General features: G+C 42.4%; 1 protein-coding gene across 3 annotated transcripts in view; it reads left to right on the forward strand.

Moving 5' to 3' along the window:
- Positions 1 to 13481, forward strand: part of CSRNP2 (cysteine and serine rich nuclear protein 2) — a 43764-nt gene that overhangs the window by 19395 nt on the left and 10888 nt on the right. For 2 of the 3 annotated variants that reach the window (XM_044443042.1, XM_044443044.1), the window contains exon 2: positions 12150 to 12395. In XM_044443042.1, the coding sequence (XP_044298977.1) occupies positions 12245 to 12395 (151 nt within the window). In that variant the 5' untranslated portion in view covers positions 12150 to 12244. Of the gene's footprint in view, positions 1 to 10562; positions 12396 to 13481 lie in introns of those variants that run through there. The other variant, XM_044443043.1, reaches the window with a different exon arrangement.

A 13481-nucleotide genomic window follows, 5' to 3' on the forward strand; every position in this document is an offset into this window, starting at 1 on the left:
TCATATGGTCACATCTTTAGGAATAGATGCATAACAGAACATGGAACCTGAACAAGGTATTATCTATGATGTCATCAGGATGAAGGACGCAGTCTCAGTAGCTCTCCCATTTATTCCTACCTTATGCCAGGCAATGATGGAACTGTAAGAATTGCCGATCCATCCACATCCGACATCTTGCCAGCTTGAGAGCATGTACACAGTCAGGGAGCAGGACATCCTCTTTCTCTTACATCACCCCTGACCGAACTACATGGTGATTGAATCAACTCTAGGTTGTCATAACCAAGAACACTCCCCACCAACCGAACGTGGAGGTTGTAAAATCAACAGGATGTCTCGCTGTATTTACTCCGCCATGGGACTTGGACTTCATATTTCAAATTACGAATCTATGATGGGACGTTATCATTTTTTTCTGTGGCAGAAGATGGAATCCCTTGCTTCTTTTCTACCAGACCAAAAAGGGAACTGGCAAGAGGCTTTATTGGCGAGGCCATGCAGTTCTCTTAGCAGCAACTGGCAACGGTAAGACATTATGTAGATTGTGACTCAAGAGTGCTTGTCAGTGCGGTTGCTCTCCGATGCCATGCATGGCTTCAAGCTGGTGATCTACCTCATGAAACCAGACAATGTATTGAGAATATGCCTTCCAATGGAACAGACCTCTTTCACTCGAAGACAGATGGAAGGCTAGCTGCCATCCACAAGGCAAGGCTTATGGCTTGACACATGGGATGTAAGTGGCCATGGAGTGGCCATGTAAGTAGCCATGGAGTCAATAATTCCAGTATTGCCCCTTCCAACCTACGCAGCAGGGCTACCTCACCAGGCATCAGCAATATAGCCAAAGACCAAACTGACCCTGCTGTACCAACACTTCTCAGTATCAGTCGCCCAAAAGAGGCTCGACACTGACAAACGTCAATGTTGACAGGCAGCACACACCAGTCCTCTCCCAACTCCACCATTCGCATTTGGGGAATGACTAAAACACCATCTCCCCATCTGGGAATCCATCACATCTAATCAGTGGGTCCTGTCCATGATAGAGCATGGATATAAGATGGAGTTTGAAACCCTGCCTCCTCTTAGAACGATCCGTCGAGCATCACCTTCTCTGACTCTTCAGGAAGAGGTTGAAACAGTGCTGGGCAAAGGGGCAATTGACCGATCAAAGAGACAGCAAGTTTTCTATTTGAGATACTTCACTGTACCAAAGAAAGATGGAGGTCTTTCTCTCATCTCAGACCTGTGTGGAGTAAATCACTTTATCAGGCCAAAAATTTTAGGATGTGAAACTTACAAAACACATTACCTCTATTACAAAAAGAAGACTGGTGTACAGTTTTGGACTTAAAAGGTGTTTGCTTCCATATAAGCATTCATCCTGCTTACAGACTCTTTCTCAGATTTCAGGTTGGTACAGAAGCATACGAATTCAAGGTACTCCCATTTGAACTTGCTATAGCACCAAGAGTTTTTACAAAATGCATGGCACCTGTTTGTGCATATTTGAGACTCCAAGGGCAGCAAATCTATCCATATCTAGATGATTGGCTATTAATTTCTTCATCTAGAGATGGTCGAATGAACTCAATCTCTGTAACTTGCACTTTATTGTACCAACTAGGACTATATATTAATAATGAGAAATTGTATGAAGAATTGTAAGGGCCAAAAGCTTAGTGCTGCTGTGAGGTCACATGGGGTAAGGATTGTAAAGTCTGTGGAGGATAACAAGTCCTATGTAAGTGACCACAACTCACTCATATTGCATTCCTAGCCATTGGAAGGCCTTCTGCAGTCAGCAGTGACCATATTATTTTGAAACTCCAGTCTTGTGAATTTATTGAATGAATGAAACTGATCTTTCTTGTCATTTTTTTCTTTCCTTTTCTTCCTGCCCCCCCCCCCCCGGTCACCCCCCACACACAATGAATGATGAGCCAAGACCTGAAGGAGAGCGAACTGGCTAAAAAGTTAGAACAACTGGCTGATATTCTTTTGAAGTTTGCCCTCTCCGTCCCATGTATTTCAAATTCCTCAGTATTCCTCTCTAACCAAATTAACTTCCCTGAAAAAAAAAATCCCTTCTCCCCACTAGGAATCCATTCTTCATTCCTTTTTTCTGCATGACTTCCTATGATTTTTCTCCAGGGGACTCCTACAGTTAACATCTGTGAATATTTCCCGAACATGGTAGGGTTACCCTCCAGATGTTTGAAATTCCTTGTCCTTATGAGAAGAGATGCTCCTTTTGCCCATGGAACATTTCTCACTTGCATATGAAACCTTGCACATTTCAGATTGATGCTCTTGGATAGCTCTTTAATTTAAAAATAGTGGTATTAGTGAGGGAGCTAAATCCCTTCCCTAAATGCCTTATGTTTTCAGCATAATGTACAACGACTAATGATTAAAAGTTGCTTTTCTTTTGAATGGCCATCAGTCAGGCAACTGTGGACAGAATGGTGCTTGACCTTTTAATCTCACGAAGCTTGGTAGAAAGATGTTGCATTGTAGGATAAGCTGCAGTGTAGTAGATCTTCCCTACTCAGATCCACTGAACATAATGTGATACTTCTAAGAATAACAAACCCAAAAGCTTCAGACCTGCCTGCATTCCGGAGTTTGTGAAAGTTAATTGTGGTTTTCCTTTAAAGTGGGTGACATGGATTGTAGTTGTAATGACATAAACCTTACAGGCTGTTGAAGAGTGGTTAAATATACATGCTAATTGTTTGTACAATATCAGTCTATAAAACTGTCATTCTGCACTCTGACTCAAGTTGTTGATTATCATAGTATTTGACAAGACTGATATAATGGTCCCTCCAAGTGTTGAAAGAAACTATGGTGATTTTGTCCTACCACAGAGCAATGTAGTGGAAAACTCCCACCAATGTACAACTCTGTCTCAGATTATTTCCAGTGCAGATAAAATGAGTCATACTGGAAGGAGATTCTCCAAAGTGAAGGAGGGGAAGGATTGAGTGTGACAGGAGGTGTCTGATTAAATAAATAAAAATAAAGTCCCTCATTGCTCAGGCCGAATAATACATTCACTTGGTGGCATCCTGTATGCTCTCTTCCTTCCCATTTGTGTGACAAGAGGAAGATATTTGGTGAAAAGAAGGTCAAACTGTGAGGGGCAGGAAAAGGAGACTTAAAATTGATACTAAAACTGTTGTGAGGTTAGCAAATGGAGAGTGTAGTGTAGAAGTCTCATATCCAACTTTTGAACCAAGTTGCCAACACAGCAGGAGTGGTAAGTTAGCTGTGGATGCTCCCCACTATCCCCACTCCCTGCTTTCAGTAAAGCACACTGAAGTTACCTGTGTAGAACAGATGTGCCAAAATAGCCTGACTCATTTCTTGCTGTGATGATGAAAGGTCTAGTCAGGCTTTTTCCCCTTAGCTAGATACTTGTCCTAAATTGCTCAGGCAGCCAATGAACAGATTTTGGTTGGACTGGACCAGCCATGCATGTGGGGCTGGTTGCTGCCAGACTAGACTGCTTTCCTCAGCTCTGTCATGTATAAAGCAAGTGTGCTGCCCTACTCAAGGGCAGGGAAGCAGTGACAGGTAATTCGTGGCTTGCCAAGTGATACCATATGCCTGACTTCCTTCTCCGCTTCAGCTGAATTGGATCTGCCTTTGTCCGTCAGCAGGTGCCGAAAGCAAGCAGCACTATTTCCTCCTGCCTTCTGGAAATGTTTGAGGTGCACAGGACAAAATCTTCATTGGTGAAAGGAGCTGAAGCTTTGGAAGTGAGGAGGGGACAATGCATGTGTGTTGCTCTTCCTCCCTCCCCATTTTGTTTTGTCAGGCTCATGGAACCCTTTGCTCTCCAGGAAGTCGGCATCCTCTTGCTGCCGCCGCCGTCTGCCACAGCTGGCTGGCATGTTTCTTTCAAGCCCATTTGTTCAGCTTTGTTGCCATGGGAGCGGTTGCTAGGACATTGAAGGGAACAGACAAGTGGAGGGAAGAAGTAGGCAGGGCTTGTCTGGGTGGGCGGTGGTGGGCTTGCATCAACTAGCAGGAGCAGAGGCCTACTTCTGGTGAGGGGCGGCATGTGCTTGTGCACGTGTATGTGCATGGGTTTTGCACACACACATGCAAAATCCCCAGGGTTTTGCTGAACAAACTAATGCAGCGGACTTCCTCCTTCTTGTGATCTATTTTAGAGAGTATGGGCTTGATTGGTACTTCTCTAAACTCAGCTGCGATTTCCTGTGATGTTTCAGCATTTGGCATCCTTTATTGTGTTTTGTCACTGGGGCTGCTTTCCCACTGGATTCTCTCTCAAGCGGAAGCGCCACTCTGTGGCACATGATTAGGAAGCATAAAAAGATATCTTAGCATCCCTTCCTCCACTCACCCATTGAGCATTGGCCTGCTTTAACATGTCATCTGAAGATAGGAACCATCTCCTTCCTAAGCTGTTCCTCTTTTGTTTCTCATCTTTCTCCTTGGCCCCCATGTCTGTCTGTTCTCAGGGAGGAAGACCATTTTTTAAAAGTTATTTCTCTTAGAAATGCAGGATGCGTTGTTCCCAGCCATCAGGCAGCCCTGTGCTGGTGCTAATCTTCTGTCTCCCAGCAGAGTAAAAGCCATTGTTCTATAATGAATGTCTTGCTGCATGAAAGTGGAGATAGGGAAAGGAATTGGCAGCATGATTCAGGCTTCTACCCTCCCCTTTCCTTTCAGGTGCCTTAAACAAGTATTTTTTTTGGAAGTGGCATAAAAGTGTTGGCCACTTGGGTATTGGTGCTAAGCGACTGACGAGCAGGGGTTTTGTTACAATTTTGTCTGTGTTTAGTAATTTTCATAGTTAATACTGTTCTCCATCTGGAGCCTTTCAAGATGATGCAGGCCAAATATTTCTGTTGGAATGGGGACATCTGAGGAAAAAGAACTGAGAAAATTGTTTAATGTTTACACAGAATGATAGAATAGTAGAGTTGGAAGAGACCAAAAGGCCACTGAGTCCAACCCTCTGCTGTTGCAGGACACCAGTTTACACCATCCCATGCCTAGTTCTCGCAATTTTTCCTCATAGGGCTTTGCTTCCAGTGCCTGAATCATCCGGGTTGCCTTCCTGTGTGTCCTTTCTAGGTTTTCTGCAGCTTTCTTAAACTGTGGTGCCCAGAACTGGACACAGTACTCCAAGTGAGGTCTGACTAGTGCTGAGTATCGGGGAACTAGTACTTCACATGTTTGGGAAATGATGTTTTTGTTAATGCAGCCCAAAATAGCATTTGCCCTTTTTGCAGCTGCATCATATTGTTGGCTCATATTTAGCTTGTGATCTACAGCAACCACATCTGCAGTATTGTTGAGCCAAGTATCCCCAATTTTGTAGAATGCTTTTGGTTTTTTGTTCCTAAGTGGAGTACATGGCATTTGTGCCTATTGAATTTTGCCCTGTGTCCTAACCTATCAAGATCACCCTGTATCTTATCTCTGTCTTCCATAGTATATAGCATTCCACCCACAGTTGTGCCATCTGCAAGTTTAATTATCTTTCCTTGTACTTTCTCATCTAGATACTTAATAAAAATGCTGAAGAATACCTGTCCCAGGACAGAACCCTGTGGCACCCCACTTGTTACTTCTCTCCAGTTTGAGAATGTGCCATTGATGAGCACTCTTGGAGTCTGATTTTGCAGCCAGTTGTGGATCTACCTAATGGTTGCACTATCTAGTCCACTTTTTGCTAGTTTGGTGATCAGGATGTCATGGGGCACTTTGTCAAAAGCTTTGGTAAAGTCTAATGTCTACAACTTTTCCACAGTTCATTTGGGAGGTTAGCCAGTCAAAAAATGACATTAGATTAGTCTGGCAGGATTTGTTCTTAAGAAATCCATGTTGGCATCTAGTAATTACTGCATTGTTTTCAAGCTATTTGCAGACTGTTTGTTTTATAATTTGCTTTAGAATTCTTTCTGTAGAGACAGCTCTGAATCAATGAAAAAAGAAGCAGCAAATCACTTCTTGGGGAAGCTGTAACAGAGGCAATAACACGGGGCAGAGCAGCCAAATCTGATCCTGCTACTACAGTGCAATTCCTCTGCTGAGTTTATGGTATTTAAGCTTCTACAGGAGATCAGGGCCAAGTAATCATAATTTGTGGTTTTCCTCCTGGCCTTTGCACAGTACCAACTGATAACCAGAAGTGAACTTCCAGTGCCTGGGCCTTCTGTCTCTCCTAAAATAAATATTGTCATTTTCACTTAATAAAACATCTCATTCAAAAAGGGTTCATTCTCTGAAGCACTGCGGGGAGTCTTTTGGGATGTGGTAGAACCAAAGGCCCTCAGATAATTTCCCCATAGTTATATGACATTGCCAGATTAAAGGAGAAGTATCCTAAACTGGTAGGTGTGTGTGTGTAGTGGGGCACTGTGTACAAATGGTTGACATGCTCATGATAGGATAGAACCTCTGATAGTCTAAGAAGCCTGGTATGAAACAGCTACTTACTGGTCCTACCAACAATATGTTTAACTCTGGGACCAAATATGAAATCTCATGTACATATATGTGAAGGCCTATTTGCAGATTTTTCAATGTGGAAATCACATAGTAAAGCATTTGTGTTGGGAAATATTTATATTGAATAAGCAGTATGAACAGCTTTGGGAAGCAGCAGTGCAGATGTGATCTTCAGAATACCTTTTGATTTGCTGAGTACAAGCAGCAGACCCTAAGGAAAAGTGCCAGCGCAAATTTACAGGTTTGTTGCACAGAACAGTACAAAGTACTGCTACACCTTGGTATCTGTTCTGAGATAACTGTGTTGATTTTGGAGTGCTCAGTGGGAGTCCTGATTGGACATATCAGTTACACACCATTAAGTTAGTACAAAACCTTGGCATAGCTTTTGAGTGAAAATGGCAGTGTTAATTTTTCAGTGTTCAAAAGAATCTAATTCTGGGGATTGATGATGCAAAACTTTGGTGCAGATTTTGAGTAAAAACAATGCTTTGTTTTAGGGCAATAACTAGAAATCCCAGGTGGGTATGTTGGATACACACTTGAGAGTGGCAGTAGAAAACAATACAAATCTAGTGTAGAACTTTAGGATAGGTTTGAGAGAATATCAGTTAATGGAGCTCAAAAGCCAGAATGAGGAGAACTGAATGGCAGTGCTGTGTATTTTAAGACATAGCACCTGTTCCTGTATTGGGACTTGAAGCCCATGCTCATAGCAGTCATGCCCCCCTTCCATACTAATGTTTATGTCTGCACAATTTTATACCATAACCCAAGAACTCTAGGAGAGAAGCATTTCTGGAACTGTTTGCTTAATGGTTGCAGAGCGTGCAGCTGAGTGGGTGGATAGAGAGGACTCAAGTCTGGCCTCTCTGTAAAAAAGAGAGCCTTTTGCATCCATTTTGATGTTGAGGATAAGTGATTTGCTGTATACCTTTTAATGAGGGGTTTTTGAATACTTAATTCAAATTGTTATTTGGGATAGGCAGTGCATATAGAGCAACAAATAAAGTTTCCAGATTCTTGAACAAAGTTAGCACTTCTGGGATAAAAGAAGGGGACCCTCTTATGGATCAATCACTAGTTAAAAAACAGAAAGGAATCAATGGACGTTTCTCATAAAGGAAACACTTAAATTACCTGCAGAGAGGTAGCCCGATTTGTTGATGACACCAAATTACTTACAACAGTTTGAAAAGAGTGATTCAGAATTCTCCACACTGGAAGTATGGGCACAAAAATGGCAAGTACAGTTCAAAGTTATACATGTCAGAGCAGAAAAATCCCAGCTTTGCACATATGTTGATTTGGGTTAAACTTGTGGTGGCTATGGATGTGTGATTCTGGTTCAGTTTAAGCTCTGGGAATTTGGTTCTGTTTAAGCTCAGCAAGATTCCAGTATGCGAGAGTGGGGGCTGTACCAGGCTCTTTTCCAATTCTGGAATGGTTTTGCAAATTTTGGAGGCATCCTGTGATTCCTGCAAATGGAAGTTTGTGCCAATTGGATCTGTTTGCGGGGTGGGGGGGATGCTGAAATTTATGCAGATGAAGTTGCAATTTAAACAAATTGTGATTTTTGTGCAAGTGTATTTCTTTGTTATGCAGCCCCACAGAGGTATATTCCCTTCTTTTAAATATCTCTGTCAACTTGTAAGCCTTGTATTCTCCTGCACTACTTAATTTAGACCAGCAGAATCATATTCTGTGATTGTCATACAATATGTCGGTATCTTTCTCTACCCCAAGTGATTGTGTGCACATGTAAGATTGCCAGTTTAAACATTAAAAAATTACAATCACACTTGCACAAATGCTAAGATCCTACCAGTACCAGTGAAAATGCTGCGCAAAGTATCGAGGGACCATGCTGAAGTAGGTGAGCTGCAGTGGATCCTAGATCTAACCCCTGGTCACCACATCTCAAAAAGAATATTGTAGAATTGGAAAAGGTGTAGAAAAAGAACAGCCAACCAAAATTATCATGGAGCTGTAGTAACTCCAATGAGGAAAATTTTAAAAGTTTAAGGATTTTTAGATTATAAAATAGGCAGATGTGGGAAACATGTTTGCATGCACGCACTCACACACAATAAAGTTAACGGATAAAATTATAAATAGTATGAATTAAAAGCATAGCAAGAAGCTTATCTCAGCACTTGAATCTGAGGGTCATCCATTGAAGAGGAATGGTTGGAGATTCAGAACAGAGAAAAAGAAGTGCTTGTTCACACAATGCATAGTTAAGCTATGGAATTTGCTACCACAAGTAGTAGTGATGGATGTCAAAGGAATTAGACAAATTCCTGGACAATAAGACTGTTAGTGGATACTAGCTGTGATGGTTATATGTGTCTCAGGATCAGAGGCAGCATGTCTGAATCCCAATTGTTGGAAAACAGCAGTGGGGGGTTCCTGTTCCTAGGAGCCTCATATTGGCCTCTGTGAGAACAGAATATTGGACTAGCTAACTTGATTTCAGCATGGTTTGGTCTGATCTAGCACTGCTCTTATCACATGCATCAGAAGGTAATAGCAAAAGACCCAGCACAGCTTCACCTCATTTATGAAACAGTGGTTAAGCCTCTGAAAAATAGGAAGGGTTGCCAGTGCAAGGGTTCTTAATAGGTTTCTTAAGAGTAGTTATGCTCACCCCATCTAAGGGTAGTCCAGCACAGTATTTAACAGAGCCTTTTAGAAAGCTCTGTTTGAACTTAAGGAGGAAGTAGACCTCATTCACAGGATTCACCCCCATACAGGTAAATGTGAGAGGGGGATATATTTTTTCCCCTTTCCAACTCTCCAGCATCTTGTCCTAGTGCTTGTTCACACTTCATGCCTGCCCTCCCCCGCACCTGTCGTGAGGAAGGAAATCCAAGATTCCTATGGCTAAGGAATGGGATGATGTACATGGGTGATCTACAACAGCAGGGGGTTGGACTGGATGGCCTTCATGCCCAACTTTACTACTCTATGATTCTTTGAAGGGAAGAGTTGATAAATGGGCAGTGTGCGCATGAGTAGGAAGCTCTAACATTGCATGCTGCTTCATCTATCAACAATTTTATTTGCTTGTATTTTTAAGTGTATAAACTGACTTTCACCCAGAAGGGATAGCAAGGTGTTTATAACCTTAAAAATGCATGTCAGTGAGCTGACAATAAAACTGTATAAAATAGGAAGCATAACAATTACTCCATCTTGTTCTTTGGCTTTTGAAAACTAAAATAATTTCCCCTCTTCTGCTCTGTATACATGCAGGCCAGAGAATAGTAGTTCAGAAAATTGCTGGATCATGATTTTCCATACTTGGACATAAATGCAACTTGTCATACACAGAGCAGTAGTCCTGCTTTTGTAACCTGCTAGAACTCCTGTTTTAAATTGTCTCCCATTGGATCACTTTTCTTGTATCTCTTTGCTAGACAGACATAGAGATACTTTTTGGGAACCCTCTGCCCTGTTCTTTAAAAATGCAGTAGAATTTTGCAGGATGCCCTTTGTTGTCCACCTTCCCTTACAACTTCTATTATGCTGTGAGATGAGCAAGAATCACAAACTATCTTGTTACAATCGCATTACCTACCAGAGCCTTTTTTGAATGTCTGCAATCCCTTTTTCCCCCTTTTCACTGTGGGACTCTGAACATACAAATGCCATCAGGCTTCCTCCCAGCTCTTTTCCCTACCACTCCCACCTGCCTTTTGTAACATCTTCCCGGATAGACTATTATAATATTCTAGGCTTACTCTCTCCTTTTGCTGAATCAGAAAGCCAGCTCTTGCTGAACTAGGTCATCAGGTCTGCTGTGCTCACTTAAGCCCTGAAGCGCAGGTCACGATATTCCTTGCAAAAGGCTTAACCTAGTCTCTTGCTGTTGGAGATTAGGATCTGGCTGCTGTGGGGGTAGGATTATCTTTCTCCTGCCTAATACTGGGTTTCTGATGCACCTTCCCCTGCAACATCTGTTGTGGGCCTGATTTGAGCCAGATACCAGACAGCATCAAAATGGAACTGACCCAAGGTCAGACTTTTATAAATATTCGCTGACGACTTAAAAGATATCAGTGTAGATATTTATATTGTGTAATGGCTGGGAAGCCTTCCTCTGTAATAATTAGTAGAAGCAAGTATATTCCTGGATGCCCTGTGTGGTAAAACGGTTGTAATCTCCTACTGGTTTTTGTTGTGTTGAAGCCAAATCTAGTTTGTTCAAGATTCCTGTCTGTCCTCTCTAGGAATGTGTGGGTGGACATGACTCTCTCCTCTGTTGGTGGCTGTTCAGTGCACAAAAGGCAACAGCAGATTTAACCACTTGGAGTCAGCTGAATGCATACCACACATGTCTGAGTTGTAAACATGGTCAGGAATAGGAAAGCAACTGGCACCTTTGGAACCTTCAGTTTTTTCAGTCCAATAAAGATTGCTTAGCGTTTCATCGGGAACTTCGACGAGTGTTTTTTTTTTTAAAGCCTCTAAAATAACAGTTCTTTGCCCGGCAGTATGCTGCCTTTAAAACTATTTTCAGGCAAGAAATTATTTGAGTGTAATTTAAGCTTTCCAAACAGTTTCCCCTCGCCTCCAGAAAGCAAACTGAGAGTTGTTTATTGCATTTGAGCAGAACATGCTGGGTTGAAGTGTGCAATTACTGACTGCAGAGACACCAGTGCCACTGACTATCCCATTGAGGCCATGAAAGTCATCCAGGTATGCAGAGCATTGTTTTGGACAGGGAGACGCTCTGGGGGCTTTGGATGTCTATGCCCCAGCATATGTTTACTATGCCCCAGCAGTCTTTTGTTCCGTAAGTTGTCCTGTACCACACATTGATGGCATGTCTGTTGTTGGATGGTAATGTATAGGTAGAAGGATTTTACTGGTATATTTTTGGTACTTGGAAGGAATGTATCAATGCCTGTGGGTGACTTAGTGCTTAGAATAAGCTAGCATGTAAAGAAGGAGAGAGAAGCAAAGTGGACAATTAGTCAACAAAGCCTTCCCCAATCTGGTATCCTCCAGATATTGACTCCCAACATCTGGTGAGCTGGCTAGGGACGATGGGGATTGTAGCTAACCACAGCTTTAGGCCTCAGGTTGGACGGAGGTGACTTAACACATCCACATTGCCCTACAGAATTTGTCATGGTGAAGGCAAGGAAATATCCAGTACAGCAACTTGAGCCTGTGAGTGGGTGGCAGTGGTGAAGGAAAGGCCGAGCAGGCGGTGGGTGGTTCTGTGAAAAACCTGTTGCTTTCCAATCTGCTTGCAGAGAGAGGGAGCAGTATGTGGATGTTTTGTAGGCTGAAGCTGCAGACCTAAACTCCAGCATCTGTGTTGCCTCGTGGATGGCCAGTGGGTAGGAGGAGGCTTTGAGTGGGCGTGCAGCTTGAAACAGCACAGGCAGGTTGAATGGAACGTGGACTGTATCTGCAGTGCATACTTGTGAGTGAGCATGACGTTGCATGGCTTTTATTAGGGGCTGTTTTGCTCAGTTCTGAGAAGTTAATGGGAAACAGCAGGGGTGCAGAGCCTGAGGAATGCCTGGTATAAGTGGGAATTGACTTGCTGCACCTCCTGAAGCATGTGTGCTTCTGTTGCGTGGTGTGGGGTGAATTTCTGACGATTAACCCTTCTCCTTGTCACTTTCCAGGTACCTGGTAGACCCCATCCATAAGCCTGGGGTTGGAGCTCTTCCATTGCCACTAGTCTCTTTGCTCTTTGGCTCTCCATGCGAGCCAGAGACAAATGGATGCAATTGCAAGTGCCAGCCTCAAGAGGAAGTTTGATGATGTGGATGTGGGCTCGCCCGTGTCCAACTCTGACGATGAGATCTCCAACAGTGACAGTGCAGACAGCTGTGACAGCGTCAATCCGCCCAGCTCTACTGGCTTCATTCGTAAGTGGATGGCTTATAGCACCTGCCGTAGAACACCGGACACCTGGTGCCCAGAGACTTAGTCTGAACTCTGGCACTGCATTCCTGCAGCAGTTTGTGAAAGTCTTGCTTTATCGGCAGTGCTTATGAGTTTTATCGAATTTATCTCTTTACCATGAAGTCTGATGTGCATTTTCAAAAAGAATCAGCAGTAGTGGGTTTACCACTCTTTGTATTCTGTTTATCTGTTGCCAACCAGGAACAGGTTTATGAGAGCAGCGTTCTCCAAATTCCTTGATACTCTGTCTTGGTAACTTGGCTGCCTATGAGCAATTTGTAGCTTGCATCAGATTGTTCACATATCTAAACAAACACCATAATCTTCAGCTGCAGTGGTTGCGTCTTCTGGGATTGTTGGTTCTAATAACACTTAGGAATGCACAGTAGGTTTCTCTCTCTTAATTTGATCCTGGGAGAATATGTATCCAGGATGCTGCCTGCTTTTTCCCATAAGGGGACATATGCACATAAATTATGTAAGAAGTTGCTGTTTATTATAAGTCCTCAGAGTTTTATAGTTCATAATACTTGATATTTTTCCTCTTATAAAGCTTTAAAAATTGGAAGTAATTGATTGATTATTCTATTTGGCCTGGTGGTTTTATTATTGTTCTTAAGATACTTACAAACTGTTATACATTTTTAATGTTAAGAGTTTTATAGATATTATGTTTTATTTCATTGTGAACTGCCCAGAGAGCTTTGACTGTCGGGCACTGTAGAAAAAGAATGAGTGAATGAATGGCCTGATAACTTACATGATTATAAATTAGGGTAACTTTGTTGAGAATTAATTGCTGAATGTGGTAAAATACTGTTCACACATTTGCTACTACATTTGCTACTCAGATAGGTTTCACATTCTCTTAATTTCACACAATTTCTAACAAACCTAACTGGCAAAAATGCTTCCATGCTGTTGCTTGAAATCTGTTCCTTTTTATAAAACTAAGCAATATTCTTAGGCTCTAGCAGAATTCTGTGGCACTGCCAGTGGTTCTGAGAGAAGCCAAGGATTCATTGGAAGCCTCTTGAGGAGTTTGCAAT

Source organism: Varanus komodoensis, unplaced genomic scaffold, assembly GCF_004798865.1.
Source record: "Varanus komodoensis strain SLA01 unplaced genomic scaffold, ASM479886v1 scaffold41, whole genome shotgun sequence".
Taxonomy (NCBI): domain Eukaryota; kingdom Metazoa; phylum Chordata; class Lepidosauria; order Squamata; family Varanidae; genus Varanus; species Varanus komodoensis.